The sequence below is a fragment of the Mus musculus genome, chromosome 7, assembly GCF_000001635.26.
Source record: "Mus musculus strain C57BL/6J chromosome 7, GRCm38.p6 C57BL/6J".
In the NCBI taxonomy this organism is placed as follows: Eukaryota; Metazoa; Chordata; class Mammalia; order Rodentia; family Muridae; genus Mus; species Mus musculus.
The window spans coordinates 107,828,742-107,856,542 of NC_000073.6; the positions used below are offsets into that span (position 1 = coordinate 107,828,742).

The 27,801-nt window shown below is 40.4% G+C and overlaps 1 protein-coding gene and 1 pseudogene across 1 annotated transcript; both read right to left on the reverse strand.

Annotated features, from left to right (window-relative positions):
- Positions 11,818-12,120, reverse strand: Gm5002 (predicted gene 5002; annotated as a pseudogene).
- Olfr470 (olfactory receptor 470) lies at positions 16,046-16,990 on the reverse strand. Its single transcript, NM_146425.1, has one exon. It carries the CDS (start codon positions 16,988-16,990, stop codon positions 16,046-16,048), a length of 945 nt encoding a protein of 314 aa, NP_666636.1.
- Between the last annotated feature and the right edge of the window lie 10,811 nt (positions 16,991-27,801).

The window sequence follows — 27,801 nt, forward strand, 5'->3', positions numbered from 1 at the left end:
ATTTCCTGTAGAGGCTGTTACTGTTTTTGGAGGGAGGTTGGGGTAGAGGTAGGCATTACCACTGAAGTCTTCCATGTTTCTTTTTCTCAATTATGCACCTACCATCATCGATGTCACTGGGAAGGTAGCTTATTTTCTCATCACAGATCATGGGAGCATGGATGATGGGCTTCCACATGGTTTCTGGTGTGAGCACAGACAATGAACAGGGCTCTCAGTCACAGTAGGTCCAGGCCATGGATAAGCCCTCTAATTCAGCTGGGGTCAGGGACATCAACATAGATTTCAGCTGCAGCATAAAACACCGACATTCACTTGACATTTGGTGGCAATACAGGCCATGGACATCAACACAGACCCAGCCTCTGTAGGATCAAGGACCCAGACATTTCTCTCTGTGGCAACATGGACTTCACCATGACCTTAGGTGACTCAGATCATTATAGACCCTACTAGCAGGACAGCCTGTAAACAACATGGCTTCAGGCTACAGAAAAGTCCGCAGACATCCGCGTGGCCTTCAGTAGTAGCACAGGCCATGGAGATCAGCTTTGTTGAAGTTTTCTGTCAGGTTGGTATCAGGTTGGTAACTTTTTCATCTACACCACCTGTGTTCTCATTCATTTTTCTTCTGTTACTGAGTTTTCTCTCAAGATCTGGGGCTGGATTCATTTGCTCATTTGCATACTCCTCTATCTAAGTCATTAATCATTTTTTTAACCCGGTAAACTTTTTAGAGTCTTCATCATTTTTTTGTATTTTAGTATCTTCAAGTTTAGTGATTGAAGAGATGAGCTCTCCTAGAGCAATCATGCTACCTTGCTGATCCCAGGCTCTTGTGTTCTCGTGCTACAATTTGTGCATCTGATGATTAAAAAAGTTTTGAGAGGCACCAGCACCGGGTCACCTTGTCCCTAGAGGACAGCTTCTGAGGCAGACCCAGTTTTGGGCTCCAGATATCTGGGCACCTTCCCTGCCAGAGGACAGGTGTCCTTCCCGCCTGGGAGGGCTATGCCTGAGTACTTGGGGAAGGAAGCCATTTTGGTTTCCGGATCCCTCTGAGACTAGTCTGTGAAGGTGAGAGTATGGACTACAGAAGCTAACAGCTTCTGGAACAGGTTCTGTTTCAGGCCTTCATCTACTGCCAGGAGGCAGGTCTGAACACCAGATATCTGTGCACCTTCCCTGCAAGAGGAGAGCTTGCCTGCAGAGAATGCTCAGACCACTGAAACTCAGGAGAGAGCTAGTCTCCCAGGTTTTCTGATAAAGGCTAACAGAATCACAGGAGGAACAATCTCTAACCAGAGACAACTATAACAACTAACTCCAGAGATTACCAGATGGCAAAAGGCAAGCGTAAGAATCTCACTAACAGAAACCAAGACCACTCACTATCATCAGAACGCAGCACTCCCACCTCACCCAGTCCTGGGCATCCCAACGCACCAGAAATGCTAGACCCAGATTTAAAAGCATATCTCATGATGATGGCAGAGGACATCAAGAAGGACTTTAATAACTCACTTAAAGAAATACAGGAGAACACTGCTGAAGAGTTACAAGTCCTTAAAGAAAAACAGGAAAACACAACCAAACAGGTAGAAATCCTTAAAGAAAAACAGGAATGCACATCCAAACAGGTGATGGAAATGAACAAAACCATACTAGACCTAAAAAGGGAAGTAGGCATAATAAAGAAAACCCAAAGTGAGGCAACGCTGGAGATAGAAACCCTAGGAAAGAAATCTGGAACCATAGATGCGAGCATCAGCAACAGAATACAAGAGATGGAAGAGAGAATCTCAGGTTCAGGAGATTCCATAGAGAACATCGACACAACAGTCAAAGAAAATGCAAAAGGCAAAAAGGATCCTAACTCAAAACATCCAGGAAATCCAGGACACAATGAGAAGACCAAACCTATGGATAATAGGAGTAGATGTGAATGAAGATTTTCAACTTAAAGGGCCATCAAATTATCTTCAACAAAATTATTGAAGAAAACTTCCCAAACCTAAAGAAACAGATGCTCATGAACATACAAGAAGCCTACAGAACTCCAAATAGACTAGACCAGAAAAGAAATTCCTCCTGACACATAATAATCAGAACAACAAATACACTAAATAAAGATAGAATATTAAAAGCAGTAAGGGAAAAAGGTCAAGTAACAGATAAAGGCAGGCCTATCAGAATTACACCAGACTTTTCACCAGAGACTATGAAAGCTAGAATATCCTGGATAGATGTTATACAGACACTAAGAAAACACAAATGCCAGCCCAGGTTCCTATACCCAGCCAAACTTTCAATTGCCATAGATGGAGAAACCAAAGTATTCCATGACAAAACCAAATTCACACATTATCCCGGTCTCGGAACCGAGATGTTTGCTGCCGATGCAAAGCACTCCCGTGGCCAGGCAGATCCCAATCCTCAGAATTCTTAAGATCGCGTGGCTGGTGTTGTGGGTATCTGGCGGTAGTCAGCCAACTATGCACCCTAGCTACCCCTGTGCTGCTCGGACCGAAAGGGGCTTGTGCCCCTACTCAGACCGGGTTTTCTGCTTTCCTAACGAATGCAGTCTCAGGTCCCGCGCGATTGGATTGGAGCAGATACCGGGTTTTTGCTTCCCTGACTAATGCAGTCTCAAGTCCCGTGTGATTGGATTGGAGCAGATGCTGTGTTCTACTCACCAGAAATCTTAAGATCGCTTGGCAGGTGTTGTGGGTAGCTGGCGGTAGTCAGACGACTGTGCGCCCTAGCTACCCCGGTGCTGCTCAGACCGGAAGGGCGAGTTCTTTATATATATTGGATATTAGTCCCCTATCTGATTTAGGATAGGTAAAGATCCTTTCCCAATCTGTTGGTGGCCTTTTTGTCTTATTAAAGGTGTCTTTTGCCTTATGAAGCTTTGTAATTTTATGAGGTCCCATTTTTCGGTTCTCAATCTTACAGCAGAAGCCATTACTCTGACTCCATTGCATACAATAGCAAGATTTTTCTGAAAGGACCCTGATATAGCTCTCTCTTGTGAGGCTATTCTTGGGCCTAGGAAACACAGAAGTGGATGCTCACAGTCAGCTATTGGATGGAACACAGGGCCCCCCATGGAGGAGCTAGAGAAAGTACCCAAGGAGCTAAAGGGATCTACAACCCTATAGGTGGAACAACAATATGAACTAACCAGTACCCCCCGGAGCTCGTGTCTCTAGCTACATATGTGTCAGAATATGGCCTAGTCAGCCATCAGTGGAAAGAGAGGCCCATTGGTCTTACAAACTTTATATGCCTAAGTACAGGGGAATGCCTCGGCCAAGAAGTAGGAGTGGGGAGGGGGAGGAGAGTGGGAGGAAGGGCATAGGGAACTTTTGGGATAGCATTGGAAATGTAAATGAAGAAAATACCTAATTTTAAAAAATAAACCAAAAAAAAAAAAAAAAGAAAAGGGAGACATAACAACAGATCCTGAAGAAAACCAAAACACCATCAGATCCTTCTACAAAGGGCTATACTCAACAAAACTGGAAAACCTAGATGAAATGGACAAATTTCTAGACAGATACCAGGTACCAAAGTTAAATTAGGATCAGGTTAATGATCTAAACAGTCCTATATCCCCTAAAGAAATAGAAGCAGTCATTAATAGTCTCCCAAACAAAAAAATCCCAGGACCAGATGGGTTTAGTGCAGAGTTCTATCAGACCTTCAAAGAAGATCTAATTCCAGTTCTGCACAAACTATTCCACAAAATAAAAGCAGAAGGTACTCTACCCAATTCATTCTATGAAGCCACAATTACTCTGATACCTAAACCACAGAAAGAACCAACAAAGATAGAGAACTTCAGACCAATTTCCCCTATGAATATCGATGCATAAATACTCAATATAATTCTCATTAATTTTGTTAATTCTCATTAACCAAATCCAAGAACACATCAAAACAATCATCCATCTTGACCAAGTAGGTTTCATTCCACGGATGCACATAAATAATAGAAAGCCAACATTCACGTGGAAACTGAACAACACTCTTCTCAAGGATACCTTGGTCAAGGAAGGAATAAAGCAAGAAATTAAAGACTTTTTAGAGTTTAATGAAAATGAAGCCACAACATACCCAAACTTATGGGACACAATGAAAGCATTTCTAAGAGGAAAACTCAAAGCTCTGAGTTCCTCCAAAAAGAAACTAGAAAGAGTATACACTGGCAGCTTGATAGCATACCTAAAAGCTCTAGATCTTAAGGAAGCAAATGCACCCAAGTGGAGTAGACGACAGGAAATAATCAAACTCAGGGGCGAAATCAACCTAGTGGAAACAAGAAGAACTATTCAAAGAATCAACCAAACGAGGAGCTGGTTCATTGAGAAAATCAACAAGATAGAGAAATCCTTAGCTAGACTCACTAGAGGGCACAGGGACAGCATCCTAATTAACAAAATCAGAAATGAAAAGGGAGACATAACAACAGATCCTGAAGAAATCCAAAACACCATCAGATCCTTCTACAAAGGACTATACTCAACAAAACTGGAAAACCTAGATGAAATGGAAAATTTCTAGACAGATACCAGGTACAAAGTTAAATCAGGATCAGGTTAATGATCTAAAAAGTCCTATATCCCCTAAAGAAATAGAACCAGTCATTAATAGTCTCCCAACCAAGAAAATCCCAGGACCAGATGGGTTTAGTGCAGAGTTCTATCAGACCTTCAAAGAAGATCTAATTCCAGTTCTGCACAAACTATTCCACAAAATAAAAGCAGAAGATACTCTACCCAATTCATTCTATGAAGCCACAATTACTCTGATAACTAAACCACAGAAAGACCCAACAAAGATAGACAACTTCAGACCAATTTCCCTTATGAATACAAATGCAAAAAATACTTAATAAAATTCTCGCTAACCGAATCCAAGAACACATCAAAACAATCACCCATCCTCACCAAGTAGGTTTCATTCCAGGGATGCAGGGATGGTTTAATATACAGAAATCGATCAATGTAATCCACTATATAAACAAACTCAAAACAAAAACCACATGATCATCTTGTTAGATGGGGAGAAAGCATTTGAGAAAATCCAAAACCCATTCATGATAAAAGTCTTGGAAAGATCAGGAATTCAAGGCCCATACCTAAACATGATAAAAGCAATCTACAGCAAACCAGTATCCAGCATCAAAGTAAATGGTGAGAAGCTGGAAGCATTCCCACTATAATCAGGGACTAGACAAGGTTGCCCACTTTCTTCCTACCTATTCAACATTGTACTTGAAGTCCTAGCCAGAGCAATTCGACAACAAAAGGAGATCAAGGGGATACAAATTGGAAAGGAAGAAGTCAAAATACCACTTTCTGCAGATGATATGATAGTATATATAAGTGACCCTTAAAATTCCACCAGAGAACTCATAAACCTGATAAACAGCTTCAGTGAAGTAGCTGAATATAACATTAACTCAAACAAGTAAATGGCCTTTCTCTACACAAAGGATAAACAGGCTGAGAAAGAAATTAGGGAAACAACAGCTTTCTCAATAGTCACAAATAATATAAAATACCTTGGCATGACTCTAACTAAGGAAGTGAAAGATCTGTATGATAAGAACTTCAAGTCTCTGAAGATAGAAATTAAAGAAGATCTCAGAAGATGGAAAGCTTTCCCATGCTCGTGGATTGGCAGGATCAATATAGTATTAATGGTTCTCTTACCAAATTTAATCTACAGATTCAATGCAATCCCCATCAAAATTCCAACTGAATTCTTCAAAGAATTAGAAAGGGCAATCTGCAAATTCTTCTGGAATAACAAAAAACCTAGGATAGCAAAAACTCTTCTCAAGGATATAAGAACCTCCGGTGGAATCCCCATGCCTGACCTAAAGCTTTACTACAGAGCAATTGTGATAAAAACTGCATGGTACTGGTATAGCAACAGACAAGTAGACCAATGGAATAGAATGGAAGACGCAGAAACGAACCCACACACCTATGGTCACTTAAACATTGACAAGGGAGCTAAAACCATCCAGTGGAAAAAAGACAGCATTTTCAACAAATGGTGCTGGCACAACTGGCGGTTAACATGTAGAAGAATGCGAATTGATCCATTTCTATTTCCTTGTACTAAGGTAAAAAATAAGTAGTTAAGGAGCTGAGACAAAAGGATGGACCATCTAGAGACTGCCATATCCAGAGATCCATCCCATAATTAGCCTCCAAACGATGACACCATTGCATACACTAGTAAGATATTGCTGAAAGGACCCTGATATAGCTGTCTCTTGTGAGACTAGGCCGGGGCCTAGCAAACACATAAGTAGATGCTCACAGTCAGCTATTGGATGGAGCACAGGGCCCCCAATGGAGGAGCTAGAGAAAGTATCCAAGGAGCTAAAGAGATCTGCAACCCTGTAGGTGCAACAACATTATGAACTAACCAGTACCACAGAGCTCTTGACTCTAGCTGCATATGTATCAAAAGATGGCCTAGTTGGCCATCACTGGAAAGAGAGGCCCATTGGACATGCAAACTTTTTATGCCCCAGTACAGGGGAATGCCAGAGCCAAAAAATGGGAATGGGTGGGTAGGGAAGTGGGAGGGAGGGTATGGGGGACTTTTGGGATAGCATTCTAAATGTATTTGAGGAAAATACATTATAATAAAAAATATTAAAAAAAAAGAAACTCCACATAAAACCAGAGACAGTAAAACTTAGAGAGGAGAAAGTGGGGAAAAGCCTCGAAGATATGGGCACAGGGGAAAAATTTCTGAACAGAACAACAATGGCTTGTGCTGTAAGATCGAGAATCGACAAATGGGACCTCATAAAATTACAAAGGTTCTGTAAAGCAAAAGACACCGTCAATAAGACAAAAAGGCCACCAACAGATTGGGAAAGGATCTTTACCTATCCTAAATCAGAGAGGGGACTAATATCCAATATATATATAAAGAACTCAAGAAGGTGGACTCCAGAAAATCAAATAACCCCATTAAAATTGGGGCTCTGACCTACACAAAGAATTCTCACCGGAGGAATACCGAATGGCTGAGAAGCACCTGAAAACATGTTCAGCATCCTTAATCATCAGGGAAATGCAAATCAAAACAACCCTGAGATTCCACCTCACACCAGTCAGAATGGCTAAGATCAAAAATTCAGGTGACAGCAGATGCTGGCGAGGACGTGGAGAAAGAGGAACACCCCTTCATTGTTGGTGGGATTGCAAGCTTGTACAACCACTCTGGAAATCAGTCTGGTGGCTCCTCAGGAAATTGGACATAGCGCTGCCGGAGGAACCCACAATTCCTCTCCTGAGCATATATCCAGAAGATGTCCCAACCGGTTAAGAAGGACACATGCTCCACTATGTTCATAGCAGCCTTATTTATAATAGCCAGAAACTAGAAAGAACCCAGATGCCCCTCAACAGAGGAATGGATACAGAAAATGTGGTACATTTACACAATGGAATACTACTCAGCTATTAAAAAGAATGAATTTATGAAATTCCTGGGCAAATGGATGGACCTTGAGGGCATCATGCTGAGTGAGGTAACCCAATCACAAAGGAACTCGCAAAATATGTACTCACTGATAAGTGGATATTAGCCCAGAAACTTAGGATACCCAAGATATAAAATACAATTTGCTAAATGCATGAAATTCAAGAAGAACGAAGACCAAAGTGTGGACACTTTGCCCCTTCTTAGAAATGGGAACAAAACACCCATGGAAGGAGTTACAGAGACAAAATTTGGAGCTGTGGCGAAAGAATGGACTATCTAGTGCTTGCCATATGCAAGGATCCATCCCATAATCAGCTTCCAAACGCTGACACCATTGCATACACTAGCAAGATTTTGCTGAAAGGACCCAGATATAGCTGTCTCTTGTGAGACTATGCCGGGGCCTAGCAAACATAGAAGTGGATGATCACAGTCAGCTATTGGATGGATCACACGGCCCCCAATGGAGGAGCTAGACAAAGTACCCAAGGAGCTGAAGGGTCCTGCAACCCTATAGGTGGAACAACAATATGAACTAACCAGCACCCCCTGGAACTTGTGTCTCTAGCTGCATATGTATCTGAAGATGGCCTAGTTGGCCATCACTGGAAAGAGAGGCCCATTGGACTTGCAAACTTTATATGCCCCAGTACAGGGGAACCCCAGGGCCAAAAAGGGGGAGTGGGTGGGTAGCGGATTGGGGGGGGGTGGGTATGGGGGACTTTTGGGATAGCATTGAAAATGTAAACGAGGAAAATACCTAATAAAAAAATTAATAAAAAAAAAAAAGAAGAAAGAAGACCAAAGTGTGGGCACTTTGTCCCTTCTTAGTATTGGGAACAAAACATCCATGGAAGGAGTTACAGAGACAAAGTTTGGAGCTGAGATGAAAGGATGGACCATCTAGAGACTGCCATATCCGGTGATCCATCCCATAATCAGCCTCCAAACGCTGACACCATTGCATACACTAGCAAGATTTTGCTGAAAGGACCCTGATATAGCTGTCTCTAGTGAGACTCTGCCAGGGCCTAGCAAACACAGAAGTGGATGCTCACAGTCAGCTATTGGATGGATCACAGATTGGATGGATCACAGGGCCCCCAATGGAGGAGCTAGAGAAACTACCCAAGGAGCTAAAGGGATCTGCAACCCTATAGGTGGAACAACAATATGAACTAACCAGTACCCCCCGGAGCTCGTGTCTCTAGCTGCATATGTATCAGAAGATGGTCTAGTCGGCTATCAGTGGAAAGACAGGCCTATTGGTCGTGCAAACTTTACATGCCTCAGTACAGGGGAACACCAGGGCCAGGAAGTGGGAGTGGGTGGGTAGTGGAATGGGAGGGGGGAGGGTATGGGGGACTTGAAATGTAAATGAAGAAAATACCTAATTAAAAGTTTTGAGAGGATCTTCTTTCTGAGTGGTATACTGATTAAGTATCCATGCTCAATAGCACTTTGAGAGAAGAAAATAAACCCCGAAACAGTAACATCATACCTTCCAAGACATAGAAATACACCTAAAATGGATAAAGCCTGCTAAGTCAACACCAATCACCATAAAACAGGAAATGACAAACCACTGTAAAGCATGCTATCAAGTTCAAAATTATTTATGGCATTGGGGGAAATAATAAACGAAGGAGGCAGATGAAGGTGCTGGGAAAGTGGGGAAATAGAGGAAATAGGGTTAAACAAAGAAAGGGGAAATGAAAACTTCAATGAAGGAGAAAAGAGCAAGATGTTAGTGAAAAGAAAAAGAAAAAAAAACCCCAATAATGAAAAAACCCTCAGAACTCAGATCAGAGAAAAGTAAGAGTATAAATGAAAGAAATAAAAAGATGCATTTAAAAGAAAACAAAGTAAAGTCAAACTAGGACAAAAAGCTGTGGTGGGGGAAGAAAGGAAACAGTGGCAAACAAAACAAAACAAAACAAAAGAAAACAAAAGAAAACAAAAATTAGGAAAGAAAGAATATTACCCTATGTTAAAAAACCTAGTACAAAATAACTCTATGAAGGGAAATGGCACAAAAATATAAAGTTCAAAAACAAAATGAAGTATAAATTACGCTAAAGGTGTGGTAAGAAGCAAAAAGGAGTAATAAACCTAAGAAGCTTACGCTGCTCTGGCCCAGGACCCAAGTTTCATTCCTGGTACCCAGAGGGCAAACCACAATTGCCTATAACTGCATCTCCAAGAGATCCAAATAACCATTTCTGGCCTCTGCAGCTGCCTGCATATGTGAGTGCATTTACACATATGCTCACATAAATAAAAATAAATTAAAAAAGAGGAAAATTAGAATTGGTGTTCTAATAAGCCTGTTCAAAAGACTCACAGTCTAGCTATTTTATTTATAAGCAAAATGCCTAGCCTGGGCAGACTTAGGGCTGTTCTAACTCATTTCCCAGCTATAAAGCCCCTGGTTACTCTTTCTCCTGGCCACATAGTTTTGGTCCATGGGGGCTTTCTCCTCTCCATCCACCATTATCTCTCTCTCCCTACAACTTCCTCTCAAACTCCAATCCCGCCTTGCTTCTTCCATTGTCCAATCACAGGCTCTAGACTTTTATTGACCAGTTAAATTGGGGAGAAGAGTCACAAGGCATCACTTGACTATGTGAGTATCTGCTCACTGGGGACAACCACATCTTGAGGAACCAGTTTTAGCATTAGGATACAAGCAACATCAGACTGACCCCACTACAGGATGCAGTGTTTCTGCAGTTTTGGGGCTCTCAAATGCTGGAAAATGTTTGTGAAGTACCTGGTGGCTGATTCTAGGCTCTTGACTTTCCTACTGTTTATGAGCTCCAGAGGCTGCCTTGAACGGGTGTCTGAGGTCCTACCAAACTGTCTTCACTTTGCTTTCTTTGGTACCAGAGACCTCTGCTGGCCTCAAAGAGATTTGTAGTATATAGACCGGACAGGTTCTCCCACACTCCCAGATCATAAGCCCCTGGAGTGGCTAATATCATAGCTAGGAGTGTTTTCCACATGATTTGGGGATCTATAAGCCATCACAGTATTGGGCTTCGTATATTCAGGGATATGTTTTCATGCTTTCAAGATCTCTTATGTGTTAATTATCCTTATGCAGCAGTGCAGCTGTGGGTATCCCAGAGCACTTTTGAAACATCAGTGTTACCAGGCTCCATGGCAATGAGCATAAGATGCTGATCCACCTTCGAGCTGTAGGCTCAGTGGTACTGAGCTCTAAGGTGACCCTGAGTTGATGATATCAGCTGTGGGCTTTTGAGGGTTAGGCTATCTTTATACATGTTCCTTCCCAATCTGAACCTGCCATCTGTATTCTTCCACCTATATTTTTGGGCTTGTCAGTATCTAACCTTTCCTGTTCTCTGGCCGCTCCCTGGCCTTCCTTTACTCCGGGGCTATGAAATTTGAAATTAAGACTCTCATATCTGCGGTTATTTTCTATTCTCAGTCCCTTAGGTAGCCTATTTTTCAATGATGGATTCACTTTCAATATAGTACCTGGCCTAATCACTGAGTCATATTGGGTGATGAAATGGAGTTGCTATTGTTTGTTAACCTTTCTAATGGAAGATTCACAGTGTAACTTAGCAAAACTAATGGATTTGTGGCTGGTGAGGGTAATGGTCTTGTCTTGAGGTCTGAACTATCTGTGCTTTCCTTGAGATCCTTTAAACAATAGCAGAAATAATCACTATCATTGAACTATAGATGGCAATCACTTTGTTTATTCAGTAAATAATAATTTGTACTTACACTGTGCCAGGACTTATTCTGAGCATGATACATGTATCAACTCATCTCTTTGTTACAAGACCATGAATTGGCTGTATTACTAATATTAACTTGCAAGTAAATAATCTGTGGCCAAAAGGGAGACAGTAATTAATACAGGAGGAGTCCAGCATGGTGTCTTTTATTCTATTTTACATTATTTTAAATAAGTTTTTAAACAGTAATCACAGTCTGAACTTTTACATAAATAGATAAGTAAATGCTAGAAAGATCACAGGTTGCAAGAAAGGAACTTGGAGGTCCATTGATATAACAGGTCTCAAGCTTCCACTTAATTGGTTTAGAAGTGCTTAAAAGTAAGAATTAGAATAAAGACATGGAAGACTGGGGGTGTAGCTCAATGGTAGAGTTCTTGCTTAGCATGTATAAATTCATAACTTGAAAAATATATATGATATTTTAAAGCTTAAACAAGCAGGCAAAGAGTGTACAGTAGATTTGAAATGGGTACTACTATATGAAACCTTTACAGTTCATTTTGAAATAAAGTAGATCCTAAGAATATATTCTGACAGTTGCCCTCTTCAGACTGTAGATGAGCAACTTCAACATGGGCTTCAACTGTGTGGAGGATGGACATCACTTAGTTCTGGTCAGTGGAGTAGGTGGACTTGAACACCATGTAAACAAATGTGATGGACCCATAGAACATAGGGACTGTAGTGAACAGAAGGTGCAAGTGGAGGAATTCTTGGATGGGTCACATCTTCTGGCTGCTGCTGAGGATATAGAAGACAGCCATAATCAACACTTAACTCAATGGAGCCAGAAGAGATGAAGGGTATAACCTCAATGAAAGATCTATCTATCTATCTATCATCTGTTGTAGTAAATCTCTAACCCAAATATGCCCTGGCAATGAAAACAATAAAACACAACTTAGTTAATATGAATAGAATACATGCTGTGCACCTAGATTAGGCAGATCTACCACTACTCTACCATCTTCCACAGCTTATGAGACCCCGTAGACCTTGCAGTTTTTCCAGGCCACGTGCTTCTGCTCTGTTTTTCTTCATCTTCCTCTGTGTCCTCTCCCTCTTCCATTTTCTCCTTCTTCTCTCTTCCAACCTTCCATACCACCTTCCCTTTATCTGCCCAATCATCAACTCTCCTTTATTTTACAAATTAAGGTGGGAAGCAGGTTTACAGGAAAACACATGAGTGCTGACTCATTCTTTGTTTGTAGCCCTTCACAGGAGAATGGAATTAACATCAAATATAATTAGCCCCAGGGCTATCCACAACACTCTAACCTCTGTCTATCTATCACCTATCCAACATCTACCAATCTATCAACAAGCTACTATCTATCCTTCTATCTATTATCTATCTATCTGAGAGAAAGAGTATAATTACTGTTATTAAACTTCTGCAAATGCCATTCACTCCTCCTTAACCTTCCTAGTTGATTTAGAAAACAATAATTTGTACTTACAATGTGTCATATCTCATACTAAGGAGGCTAACTTTCATTAGCTCATTCATTCCTTACAACAACCCAGTGAAGAGAACTTAGTTTTCATTAAAAATTAGTAACCTGAGGCCCCATATAAGTAAGTAGCTAGCTCACGGTGATACATTTTAGAAGATAAGTGACTATTATTTGAATGCAGGGGATTTGAATTCTTCAAATACCATGTTTTTCCACTTTAATTTCCATAGCAGTTGTATTGTGACAAAAATCATGAATTCTCGGTATTAGGAAGTTCCAAGGGATTGCTTGATATAGATATGATCTTCACCTTGTTTTAGTCTCTATGCACTTAGTCTATACAATAGAACACATGGACAACTCTGTGTTTACTTGGAAATGAAAAGTATTGCTAGAAGAACTTTGTAACAGAGCCCCCTAGTGGTGAGACATTCCCTAGCTTCTAAGCCATCTTCTCATTGAGTATACATCTTAAATAAGGTGGTGAGGAAGGAGAGATGGGGAAAAAAGACAGATGGGGCACAAAAGTAAAAAAAAAAACAGTGGTGGGGTTACAAGGGGAAGCAGGGGTAGCAGAAAGTGGAAGACATAGGACAAAAAGAATCTCAAAATAACATTTTGTTGGAAAATGTCACAATGGTATCTAGCACATTCTAATCCAATAAAAAATACCTAAAAAGCTGACTATCTTAATATGTATGGTATATTAAACATTTTCTATAATTTCAAAACTAGGACTCAAAGTTTCACACTGGCATTTGTGATCCTGGTATTTTTGGTGTGTGTCTCAGTTTCAGCCTCTGTCAAGTAAGGTTTAGAACCCAGTTGCACCAACAGTTCAAACAAGATGAAGCATTCATTCAGCTAACCATTAGTTTGTTAGTTATTTTCTTTCATTCGTATCAGACTTTCATTCAAGATAACTGTGTTTGATGATCCAAAGGAAAATTAGACATTGGGAGAAAAGGACACCACTGTGGCTATTTACAATAAGCTTCCAGCATTCATGGGTGGAAACCAAACCCTAACAATATATTTACCAGTGGATTAAAAACAGAAATACACAGTGTCCTGTGGGGATTTAGTGGTGATCTTAGATTTTGAGATTCAGTAAGGCTCTTTAGAAGTGGCTTAACAAAGTATAGACTGTTATATGCAACATACAGTAGATGCTACACCAGTGAAGGAAAAAGTTATTGCAAGTAGGGGTTGTCTCACAGAGTCTTGAGGCAGTAGAGTGTGGGTGTGATCAAAAATTTCAAAAGAGAGAAAATACCATGAGGGCGGGAGAAGGAGAACAAAGGTACATCTAAGGTCTTAAAAAGCTTTTAGTTTTATTTTAAAAATCTTATTAATAAGGTAACAAGTTCTCATACATATTCCATGTTGTTTCTTTGTTCTCTTAAGTCTTGCCCCCCTGTTCCTTTCATATCATTTGGGCCCAATACTTTCTTTCCAGTTTGTTCTTTTCCATTCCACTTCCATAAAGCTTCATTTTCCCCAAGTCTCATGGGCCCTTTTCTAATTAGAGGCTAGAGTCTTTTGAAGAAAATCTTTTGAAGAAAATAATTTATTTGGTTATGTGTCTATGGTGGTTAAATATAGCATGAATTGGAAGATGGAAAATTAGGAAATTCACTAGTGATTGCATTCATTAAACTTCTTCCAGAACAGCAGGATATATATACAGCAGTATATATACACAGAAAATGCATTGATATATACATTTACACACTTATATACATATTTGCTATATGTTCATATATTTATTACAATATTTAAATGTTACTTATAAATTTATATGTGTGATTTAATTTTAATTATACACACCAAGCTGTTATATATGTATACTTCCATAATCATATATGCATATATATATATGTGTATAAAATAATAGAGAGATTAAGGAGTGGTCTCATGCAAGTACAAAGTCTGTAAATAGGTGAACAGCTTGAAAATACTGATAAGAGTTGATATTACAGTCTGGAGTTCCAAATGCTTTCCTTTTCCAGAGAACCTTAGGCTTTTCTTTTAAGGCCTTTAACTGATTAGACAAGGGAAATCAATATTAGGAATTTTCTTTTGAAGACTGTCAGTGTAAATGTCAAGAATGTCTTAAAAATAGTATCAAAGGTATATTTGGACAAGCACCTGGGTACCACAGCCTATTAAGTTGATGGCTAAAGTTCATTACCCCATTGGAACGATTAATAAGTTAACTGTGAAAGAGGTTGGCTGAAGCTGAAGCACTGACAATGAATACAGAGAGAAGTAAAAAATTCTTGTTCTTCAAACATGCACAATTTTTTATAACCAAATGTAGGCGTGCAGAGAAGGAAAATAAATTATTCTCATGCTTCTGGATCCATAAAACGATTGAATCACAGAGTCCCATACTAGAGAAGACCAAGCTGGAAGTCAAAGAAAGGAAAGAGAATGATTAATGAGGTGGTGGCCATCAGTGAATCTAGATAAATTAAGATTCTCAGGAGGATTTGGGGACATGGCTCGGTGATACAAAGCTAGTTACTAAGTACCAGGCAGGCATTGAGCTTCATTCTCAGCACCACAAAGGAAAATGAAGGTTTTCAGGAGAGCAGGTTAATCAGGGAGTTTTCACACTTTCTTTTTCCATGAGAAGCCTGCTTCTTTTCCTGAATCAGAAACCAGGGATTGAGATTAGAATGTTGTGAATCTCACAGTACCTATTCCCAGTAATCAGCAGTACTCCAGATTATAAACAAGACAAAAGAAACAATAAAACCAAACCAAAACTAACCCCCAAACAAACTCTAGGATTTAGGGAAACACTCATAAAATAAAGCTGAAAACAACTCCAGGAATTTTACTTGTCACTTTCTTTCAAAAATTTATTCTCAGAAACAACTACTCTTACTATGCACATTGCAGGAAATGCAATTGTTGAAAACACAGACATCCTTAATCATTTACATGTTCTATAATTGTAATTTATAGCAGATGACTAGTTTTGAAAACAAATGACTGCAAATAGAAATAATTTTCACGAAATTTTTTTACAAAAATAATTATTTTATTAATTATGAGTTTATTTAAATATATTAATGTAACTTATTATGAAAATATGATTTATTACTTAATAAATATCTGAGCTCTACCCTCTATAGTTGCTAAAAGCTTCCAAGTGGCTAATTATATATCAGAACATATATTTCAGCCACAGGCATTTGCTTCTTTTTTTTTTTTTTAATTGTGTCTGTCTGTAGGATGTTATTACTATACCACATCCTATAGTATAACAAACGTCACTTAAGAGAATATTTTCCTAGCAAGCTGTCTCTTCAGAGCACCCTTAATCTCATTGTTCCTGAGGCTGTAGATGATGGGGTTCAACATTGGGATTACCACTGTGTAGAACACAGACACCACCTTGTTCTGGTCCGTGGAGTAGCTGGATTTGGGCATCACATAAATGAATGTGACAGTTCCATAATAGAGAGTCACTGCAGTGAGGTGGGAAGTGCAGGTGGAGAAGGCCTTCTGTCGGCCCTCAGTGGAGCGCATCTTCAGGATGGTGATGAGGATGTAGGTGTAGGAGATGGCTATGACAGACACTGTGACTATAATGACAAAGGCAGAGCAAAATGAGGCAGGAACTATGGGGACATTGCTACCTGAACAGGAGAGCTCTATCAAAGGAGTCAAATCACAGGAATAGTGATTGACTCTATTTGGTCCACAGAAGAGAAGAGGAAAGAAGGAAAGGAGAAAGGAGGAAGCATTAAGAAACCCACCAATATAAGATCCTACAAGCAACTGGATACAGACTTGTGTGGACATTTTGGTGGAATAAAGCAATGGGTTGCAGATTGCTATAAAACGATCATAAGCCATGGTGGCCAGAAGGAAGCACTCAAGTGTCCCAACAAAAGCACCTGAGAAAAGCTGGATGGTACACCCAAGGTAGGAGATTGTGCTTCTCTCCAGCAGGAAGTTGGCAAGCATTTTGGGTGTGACAGTAGATGAGTAGCCTACGTCAACAGAAGCCAAGTGGCTGAGAAAAAAGTACATGGGGTGATGGAGCTGGGAAGAGACTCTGATGAGAAGGATGGTGCTGAGGTTCCCAGACACATTCACCAGGTAGATGCACAGGAAGATGATGAAGAGGATGACTCTAAGAACTGGATCATCTGTTAATCCAAATAAAACGAACTCTGTCACTGCAGTGTGGTTCCCATCCTCCAGGAAAGCCATGGGATAGTGTAGTTGTTGCTAGATCAAGGCTGTGCTGGAGAGAGTACAGGAAGAGATTTATAAATATGTAGCACCATTCTTATTAACTCATATATGGATACTATCAAATATTTTATATGCACATATAATACATAATAATATATAGAATATTTAATTGTATATAGTATATATATATATATATATAATTTTGTGTATAATTGTATATAAATAAATGTTATTAAATGTGCTCAAAGGGCCTTAAAGACAAGGATTTTAAACAGAATCATAAGTAGAACAAAGTGGTTACAACATCTAAATGTAGGGTTACATGGTAAGGATTAGAGGAAGTAGTAACATTTCCTGCATGCTTACTAAATTTTCAGACCGAAGTTAAGTTTCATATATAGAGCTATTTTAATTCCCTGGAGATAATATTACATACTTTTATGCCTTGTATTTTATAGTCAAGGAAACTGAGTGTGTTAAATTACTTACATCAGTTTATACAGGAAGTGGATCGGGATACCAGATTCAGGCAGTTTGAACTCATTTCATTCATTTTGGAATTGTATTGCAGATGAAACCATCATTCCAGCCAAGAAAACAATAGTCACAAAAAGTAAACAGGATCAGCTGGTTAACCATTCAGCCTTCTGTGCACCAGCAAGGTGCCTCCGGTGTTGCCTAGCTCACAATGTCTATTGGTTAAGGGAGAACATGTTTTAGAACATAATTTAAACTGAGAAGTCAGATATCTTTCATAGAGCCAGGGTAACCTAGAGAGGAAGTTAAAGTTACAAATAAGGTCACTATTTACAGTTTAAAAAAACATTTTAATATTTTCAATGCAGCCACAGCTTTCTGAAGTCATTTGGAATATCATATGACTAATGTTTCAAGTATAACGATTAAGCTTTACTCAACCGTGTCAAAGCCTTTTCTTCTGCAATTTTTTTTTACTTTAAGTATGTTGAAATTAAATTTGATTTTTAACATGGTATACAGATGATAAAACTTCCAGCCTATAAAGTTAAAAGTGTTGCTGGAGAGATGGCTCAGTGGTTGAGAATACTGCTGTTTTTGCAGAGGATCTAGGGTTACTTCCCAGCATCCACATTTGGAGAGCTCAGCACTGCCTGTGCCTCCAGATATAGGGGTTCAAGTTACCCACTTTGGACTCCTTGGGCACCAGGTACTCACACTGTCACACATACATGCACACCCAAATATACACATAAAATAAAAATATACTCAGGCTCACTCACCTATAAGGCAGGTTGAATCTCATCCCTGCCAAGCCCCTGCTCTGTCCCACCCTGACACAATTTGTCTTTATTTCCTCTTTTTGCCCAAAGTGTTTTTTGTCTGGGATGCTGGAGCATCCATACAATCAATAAATGAAGCAAATTTTTCTAAAAGAAACTTATTATTAGGGGATCCTATGACTACTCTTCTGATCTCTGTAAATTCCACATGCTTAAAATCATTCACTATTTTAGCCTTTATGGCAGAGTGCTAAATTAACATAATTAGAGACCATGTAGATTTTGGACTTAGAGGTAGTAAACTGGTCATGCTTGTTTGTCCATGTGATCTCTACAATGAAAATTTAATTTACCACAGCTAAAGTTATTTTGTTACCTCACTTATTGTTATATCTGTACTATTGCTAAAAGATGGCTTTAAATGCACATAGTATTTGAAGGAATAGTCCTCTTCACGGTAAATGGAAATAATGCTTATTTATAAAAGCTTAAATCATACCTGTTGAACAAAAGAATCCATTTATCTTACAGTTATTATTATTACATGAATGCTATGCCACCTTTTATAAAGTTTGACTGAGGCTTAGTCTCTGAAGATGTCAGACATTCAGAAGTGAATTCAAATCCAGCAGGGAAAAGGATTAGTCTCAGGTGAATATTGAGTAGTTTAATTCATATCACCACACTTAATTTTCAAGGATTCTGTCCATCCTGAAATGTCTACTTTTAAGTAAGCAATGATGTATTTTTACTTAATTATTACAGTTGAATAAAATACAAGTCCCACACCTAAATATTGATCCTAAGTTTACTTTGTTATTTCAGTTTAGCCCACCAGGCTCAGATGATTGTTTGGTTCCAAACTCAGGGTCACACAGATAGCCCTACAGAAAAACAAAGCAAATACCTGTAAATATGAGATTGAGATTTGTTTGGAAGAATGATGGCTGGACAAGGTGTGAAAAAATTGGATTATGGGGAGGGAATTTATTATATTCATTGTGCATGTTTGAAAGAGTCAAATAATAAAATTTATTAATTAAAAATGTAAAATTGAAAATATAAGTATGTAATAACTCTTCATTTTATAAATAAATGTTTTAATGATAAACAAAAGGCATTTCACTCTCTTCTTTCTGGTTTTTCAAGACAGGGTTTCTCTGTGCAACATCTCTGACTTAACTCAAATTCACAGTGATCTGCCTGCCTCTGCCTCCTGAGTGCTGGGATAAAAGAAATCCACCAATGCCACCCAGCTCTTTGATTTTTTAGAAATACAGGGATGGAAATAACATTTAAAACACACACATAATTTTTTATAGCCAAAGGTGGAAAATACATTCTTTCCATTTACATTAAAAACTGAAAGTAAATTAATGAATGAAGTACTATCAATGAATTTTACATTTCAGAGAAAAAGTGAGTAGGGAATAACCAATTTTATAAACACAGAACATGCCAGGGTGAAGAGATGGCCAGTAGGTTAGACCCATGCTCCTCTTGCAGCAGAATGGAATTCAATTGCAGCACCCACTTCAGGCAGCTCATAACTGTCTTTAACTCCAGCTCCAGGGGGTCCTCTGACTATTCTTCTGGTCTCTGTAGGAACCCATCCACACACATGTCATCTTAGTTAGGGTTTCTATTGCTGTGATGAAACACATGACTAAAACGCAAGTTGTGGAGGAAGGGCTTATTGGAGTTACATTTCCATATTGTAGTCTATCACTGAATAAAGTCAGGATAAGAACTTCAACAGGGCAGGAACCTGGAGGTAGGTGATGTAAAGGCCATGAATGGGTGCTGCTTACTGGCTCCCTCCCCCTGGCTTGCTCAGCCTGCTTTCTTATAGAACCCAGGACCACTAGGTCAGGGGTGGCACCACCCACAAGGTGCTGGTCCCTTCCATCAATCACTGGTTAAGAAAATGCTCTACAGGCTTGCCTACAGCCAAATCTTATGCAGGCAATTTTGTAACTGAGGTTCCCTCTTCTCAAATGACTATAGCTTCTGTCAAGTTGACTTAAATCTAGCCAGCACACATTTGAATATACATACAGACACAGACATATACATATATAAAATTAAAAACAAACAAACCAAACCAAAGCATGGTAAGCATAGTGTGGCAGGAACAAGCAAACCAATGGAATTACATGGCAGCTAGAGGGTGATTAGTGCTTGGTTAGGCAGCCTAGTGAGAGAAATCCAAACACAGCAGGTGATATCTGAGTGAGAATGGCAGAGGACCCATTGATGCAAACAGGGGAGAAAAGCCTGACAGACAGAAAAAGCAAATGCAAAGATCCCAGGAACTTCAATAAATTAAAAATGAGGTTATGGCAAGCCATGCAGAGACTCTGGGCAGGGTAAATGATTGCATTTTACTTTTTAAAAGAAATGGGAAAGTGATAGAAATATTTTCCAGTAGTGCAAGATGGTATAATTTATATATGTGTATTATTATTTGTAAATATAAACTGCCTTAGCTTATGCTTGCCTTCAAACTTCCTTATTCTGCCACAAACATTAAGAGGAAGTTTTCCTGGATACAGCCACCGTGGCTGACAGTTATTTAGGGCTTGAGCTATGTTTCTCCACATTTTCCTGGCTTCCAGGGTTGCTGATGAAGGCTCTGGGACTATTTCTGACATGTTTGCCTTTGTATTTGAGTTCATGTCTGATCCTTAGAGTGTTTAATATATATATTTTCCTGTGTATTTTGACATCTTGTAGTGTAGTATGTTGTGGGAAATCTCTGGTCTCTATGACTATCTGGAGTTCTAAATCTCTCCTGTGCTTAAATGTCAGTTTCTCAGTCTAGATTCTAGGAGAGTTTTCTGTTATAATTTTACTGAATTGATCCTCTGGGTTTTTGTTCTTTATTTATCTCATCTCCTTCTTCTAATCCATGGATTCTAGTTTCATTCTTTTGAGTGTATGCTATAGTTCTTGTGATCACATTAATGTTTTCCTTGTTGCTGTCTGAAAATAGTATTTTGCTGTCCTACTTTTCTGATACTCTTTCTTCTGCTACATCGAGTTTATTTGTGGTGCTTCCTGACAAATCTTACCTTTGATTCACTGGCCTTCTCATTTCCAGCATTTCTGCCTTTCTTCTTTTTCTTTTTCTTTTTTTTATTTCTTAACATAATATTTTTATTGATTCTTTGGGGATTTCACATTATTCACCCCGATCATAGTCTCTTCCTAGTTCTCCCTTGTCCTCCCCTCATCCTTGTTCCCCCAGGAAACAAACAAACAAGGAAAAAATGTCCACTTTGGGTTACTCAGTGGCTTGCCCTCTAGATGGAGCTGAGTCTTTTCTCTCCTGCATCCCTGTTGGAAGTAATCTACTGTGGAGGGTGACACCCCAGCATCCTATCACAGTTTTTAAGAGTTCTTTAATATGATTTCCTGTAGAGGCTGTTACTGTTTTTGGAGGGAGGTTGGGGTAGAGGTAGGCATTACCACTGAAGTCTTCCATGTTTCTTTTTCTCAATTATGCACCTGCCATCATCGATGTCACTGGGAAGGTAGCTTATTTTCTCATCACAGATCATGGGAGCATGGATGATGGGCTTCCACATGGTTTCTGGTGTGAGCACAGACAATAAACAGGGCTTTCAGTCGCAGTAGGTCCAGGTCATGGATAAGCCCTCTAATTCAGCTGGGGTCAGGGACCTCAACTTGGACTGCAGCTGCAGCATAAACCACAGACATCCACTTGATATTTGGTGGCAACACAGGGCATGGACATCAACATAGACCCATCCGCTGTAGGATCAAGGACCCAGACATTTCCCTCTGTGGCAACATGGACATCACCAAGGCCTTAGGTGGCAGTGCAGACTATTATAGACCCTAGTAGCAGGACGGCCTGTAAACAACATGGCTTCAGGCTGCAGCACAGACCACAGACATTCGCGTGGTCTTCAGTAGTAGCACAGGCCATGAAGATCAGCTTTGCTGAAGTTTTCTGTCAGGTTGGTAACTTTTTCATCTACACTGCTGGTGTTCTCATTCATTTTTCTTCTGTTACTCAGATTTCTCTCAAGATCTGGGACTGGATTCATCTGCTTATTTATTTGCATACTCTTCTATGTAAGTCATTAATAATTTTTTTAACCCAGTAATTTTTTTTTTTAGACAGGGTTTCTCTGTGTAGCCCTGGCTGTCCTGGAACTCACTCTATTGACCAGGCTGGCCTCGAACTCAGAAATTTGCTTGCCTCTGCCTCCCAAGTGCCGGGATTAAAGGTGAGCGCTGCCACTCCAGGCCCCAGTAAGCTTTTAAAATTCTTTAGCATTTCATATATTTTAGTATCTTCAAGTTTAGTGGTTGAAGAGATGAGATCTCCTAGAGCAATCATGCTACCTTGCTGATCCCTGTCTCTTGTGTTCCTGTGCTACAATTTGTACATCTTATGATTTAAAAAGTTTTGAGAGGATCTTCTTTCTGAGTGGTATACTGATTAAGTATCCATGCTCAATAGCACTTTGAGAGAAGAAAATAAACCCCGAAACAGTAACATCATACCTTACAAGACATAGAAATACACCTAAAATGGATAAAGCCTGCTAAGTCAACACCAATCACCATAAAATAGGAAATGACAAACCACTGTAAAGCATGCTATCAAGTTCAAAATTATTTATGGCATTGGGGGAAATAATAAATGAAGGAGACAGATTAAGGGGACTGGGAAAGTGGGGAAATAGAGAGGAAATAGTGTGAAGCAAAGAAAGAATAATGGAAACTTCAATAAAGGAGAAAAAAGCAAGATATTAGTGAAAAGAAAAAAAATTCCCAATAATGAAAAAACCCTCATAACTCAGATCAGAGAAAAGTAAGAGTATAAATGAAAGAAATAAAAAGATGCATTTAAAAGAAAGCAAAGTAACGTCAAAATAGGACTAAAAGCTGTGGTGGGGGAAGAAAGGAAACAGTGACAAACAAAACAAAACAAAAAAACAGGAAAGAAAATATATTTTGTGATCTTAAAAAACCTACTTCAAATTAACTCTATGAAAAGAAATGGCACAAAAATATAAAGTTCCAAAACAAAATGAAGTAAAAATGCTGCTAAAAGTGTGGTAAAGAAGCAAAAAGGAGTAATAAACCTAAGAAGCTCACGCTGCTTTGGCCCAGGACCCAAGTTTCATTCCTGGTACCCAGAGGGCAAACCACAATTGCCTATAACTGCATCTCCAAGAGATCCAAATAACCATTTCTGGCCTCTGCAGCTGCCTGCATATGTGAGTGCATTTACACATATGCTCACATAAATAAAAATAAATTAAAAAAGAGGAAAATTAGAATTGGTGTTCTATTAAGCCTGTTCAAAAGACATAGTCCAGCTATTTTATTTATAAGCAAAATGCCTAGACTGGGCAGACTTAGGACTGTTCTAACTCATTCCCCAGCTATAAAGCCCCTGGTTACTCTTTCTCCTGGCCACATAGTTTTTGTCCATGGAGGCTTTCTCCTCTCTGTCCATCCTCCTTTCTCTACCTGCAACTTCCTCTCGAACTCTAATCCCACCTTACTTCCTATAATATCCAATCACAGGCTCTAGACTTTTATTGACCAGTTAAATTGGGGAGAAGAGTCACAAGGTATCACTTGACTATGTGAGCATCTGCTCATTGGGGACAACCACATCTTGAGGAACCAGTTTTAGTATTAGGATACAAGCAACATCAGACTGACCCCACTACAGGATGCAATGTTTCTGCAGTTTTTTGGCTCTCAAATGCTGGAAAATGTTTTTGAAGTTCCTGGTTCTAGGCTCTTGACTTTCCTACTGTTTATGAGCTCCAGAGGCTGCCTTGAACGGGTGTCTGAGATCCTACCAAGCTGTCTTCACTTTGCTTATAACTTTCTTTGGTACCAGAGACCTCTGCTGGCCACAAACAGATTTGTAGTATATAGACTGGACAGGTTTTTCCACACTCCCAGATCATAAGCCCCTGGGGTGGCTAATATCATAGCTAGGAGTGTCTTCCACATGATTTGGGGATTTATAAGCCATCACAGTATTGAGATTGCAATATTCAGGAGACATGTTTTCATGCTTTCAAGATCTCTTATGTGTTAATTATCCTTATGCAGCAGTGCAGCTGTGGGTATCCCAGAGCACTTTTGAAACATCAGTGTTACCAGGCTCCATGGCAATGAGCAACAGATGCTGATCCACCTTTGAGCTGTAGGCTCAGTGGTACTGAGCTCTAAGGTGACCCTGAGTTGATGATATCAGCCGTGGGATTTTGAGGGTTAGGTTATCTTTATACATGTATCTTCCCAATCTAAACCTGCCACCTGTATTCTTCCACCTATATTTTTGGGCTTGTCAGTCTCTAACCTTTCCTGCTCTCTGAAATCACAGAGTCCAGTAAATATTTGTGGAGGGGAGAAAAGGTACACTAATCCCAAAATGTACACATTTAATTTGAACCCTAGAAGACATGTGAAAAATTACATATTTTATTGTGTGTTAATTAGACAGTGATAAATTACAGATATTAGAGCACATAGAATGTATGTGAACATAAAGTTAAACTAATATGGATGGAGAGGTAGCTCAGTCAGTACAGTGCTTGTCTTACAAACATCTGATTTGGATCATCAGAGTCCATATAAATTTAGACAGGATAGTGCATGTTTGTAATTACAGAGGGAGAAACAGAAAGAAAGACTCAAAGGTCAATCAGCCTAGCCTAGTTGGCAAGTTTTAGGCCACAAAGAGAGTGTAAAAAAAAAAATCAAGAAGGATGATACACTGAAATGACAATAAAGATTGTTCTCTGTCTTCTAGCTATATGTGCACACATTTGCACACGCACATGTACATATATGTGCTTTTGTATAGATAAGGACAACACATACATATGAGGGTAATGAGCATTCTATAATAAATATGTAATATATTTACCACATATGTTCTCCAAAAGATTGCTTAATAATTTCTGGATTCATATTGAATTTCATTCAAAATGAGGAATGGGGGACCCGCCGAACTTAGGAAATTAGTCTGAACAGGTGAGAGGGTGCGCCAGAGAACCTGACAGCCTCTGGAACAGGCAGAAGCACAGAGGGGCTGAGGCAGCACCCTGTGTGGGCCGGGGACAGCCGGCCACCTTCCGGACCGGAGGACAGGTGCCCGCCCGGCTGGGGAGGCGACCTAAGCCACAGCAGCAGCGGTCGCCATCTTGGTCCGGGACCCGCCGAACTTAGGAAATTAGTCTGAACAGGTGAGAGGGTGCGCCAGAGAACCTGACAGCTTCTGGAACAGGCGGAAGCACAGAGGCGCTGAGGCAGCACCCTTTGTGGGCCGGGGACAGCCGGCCACCTTCCGGACCAGAGGACAGGTGCCCGCACGGCTGGGGAGGCGGCCTAAGCCACAGCAGCAGCGGTCGCCATCTTGGTCCGGGACCCGCCGAACTTAGGAAATTAGTCTGAACAGGTGAGAGGGTGCGCCAGAGAACCTGACAGCCTCTGGAACAGGCAGAAGCACAGAGGGGCTGAGGCAGCACCCTGTGTGGGCCGGGGACAGCCGGCCACCTTCCGGACCGGAGGACAGGTGCCCGCCCGGCTGGGGAGGCGACCTAAGCCACAGCAGCAGCGGTCGCCATCTTGGTCCGGGACCCGCCGAACTTAGGAAATTAGTCTGAACAGGTGAGAGGGTGCGCCAGAGAACCTGACAGCTTCTGGAACAGGCGGAAGCACAGAGGCGCTGAGGCAGCACCCTTTGTGGGCCGGGGACAGCCAGCCACCGTCCGGACCGGAGGACAGGTGCCCGCCCGGCTGGGGAGGCGGCCTAAGCCACAGCAGCAGCGGTCGCCATCTTGGTCCGAGACCCGCCGAACTTAGGAAATTAGTCTGAACAGGTGAGAGGGTGCGCCAGAGAACCTGACAGCTTCTGGAACAGGCAGAAGCACAGAGGCGCCGAGGCAGCACCCTGTGTGGGCCGGGGACAGCAGCCACCTTCCCGACCGGAGGACAGGTGCCCACCCGGCTGGGGAGGCGGCCTAAGCCACAGCAGCAGCGGTCGCCATCTTGGTCCCGGGACTCCAAGGAACCTAGGAATTTAGTCTGCTTAGGTGAGAGTCTGTACCACCTGGGAACTGCCAAAGCAACACAGTGTCTGAGAAAGGTCCTGTTTTGGGCCTTCTTCTTCGGCCAGGAGGAGGTCCAAATACAAGATATCTGCGCACCTTCCCTGTAAGAGAGCTTGCCAGCAGAGAGTGCTCTGAGCACTGAAACTCAGAGGAGAGAATCTGTCTCCCAGGTCTGCTGATAGACGGTAACAGAATCACCAGAAGAACAATCTCTAAACAGAGTCAACTATAACTACTAACTCCAGAGATTACCAGATGGCGAAAGGTAAACGGAGGAATCTTACTAACAGGAACCAAGACCACTCACCATCACCAGAACCCAGCACACCCACTTCACCCAGTCCAGGGAACCCCAACACACCTGAGAACCTAGACCTAGATTTAAAAGCATATCTCATGATGATGGTAGAGGACATCAAGAAGGACTTTAATAAATCACTTAAAGAAATACAGGAGAACACTGCTAAAGAGTTACAAGTCCTTAGAGAAAAACAGGAAAACACAATCAAACAGGTAGAAGTCCTTACAGAAAAAGAGGAAAAAACATACAAACAGGTGATGGAAATGAACAAAACCATACTAGATCTAAAAAGGGAAGTAGACACAATAAAGAAAACTCAAAGCGAGGCAACACTAGAGATAGAAACCCTAGGAAAGAAATCTGGAACCATAGATTTGAGCATCAGCAACAGAATACAAGAGATGGAAGAGAGAATCTCAGGTGCAGAAGATTCCATAGAGAACATCGGCACAACAATCAAAGAAAATGGAAAATGCAAAAAGATCCTAACTCAAAATATCCAGGAAATCCAGGACACAATAAGAAGACCAAACGTACGGATAATAGGAGTGGATGAGAATGAAGATTTTCAACTCAAAGGTCCAGCAAACATCTTCAACAAAATTATTGAAGAAAACTTCCCAAATCTAAAGAATGAGATGCATATGAACATACAAGAAGCCTACAGAACTCCAAATAGACTGGACCAGAAAAGAAATTCCTCCCGACACATAATAATCAGAACATCAAATGCACTAAATAAAGATAGAATACTAAAAGCAGTAAGGGAAAAAGGTCAAGTAACATATAAAGGCAAGCCTATCAGAATTACACCAGATTTTTCACCAGAGACTATGAAAGCCAGAAGAGCCTGGACAGATGTTATACAGACACTAAGAGAACACAAACTGCAGCCCAGGCTACTATACCCAGCCAAACTCTCAATTATCATAGAGGGAGAAACCAAAGTATTCCACGACAAAACCAAATTCACGCATTATCTCTCCACGAATCCAGCCCTTCAAAGGATAATAACAGAAAAAAACCAATACAAGAACGGGAACAACGCCCTAGAAAAAACAAGAAGGTAATCCCTCAACAAACCTAAAAGAAGACAGCCACAAGAACAGAATGCCACCTTTAACAACTAAAATAACAGGAAGCAAC

Bases quoted from the DNA above. Each gene is read 5' to 3' on its own strand.
- Olfr470 (NM_146425.1), bottom strand. From the start codon at position 16,990: ATGGCTTTCCTGGAGGATGGGAACCACACTGCAGTGACAGAGTTCGTT.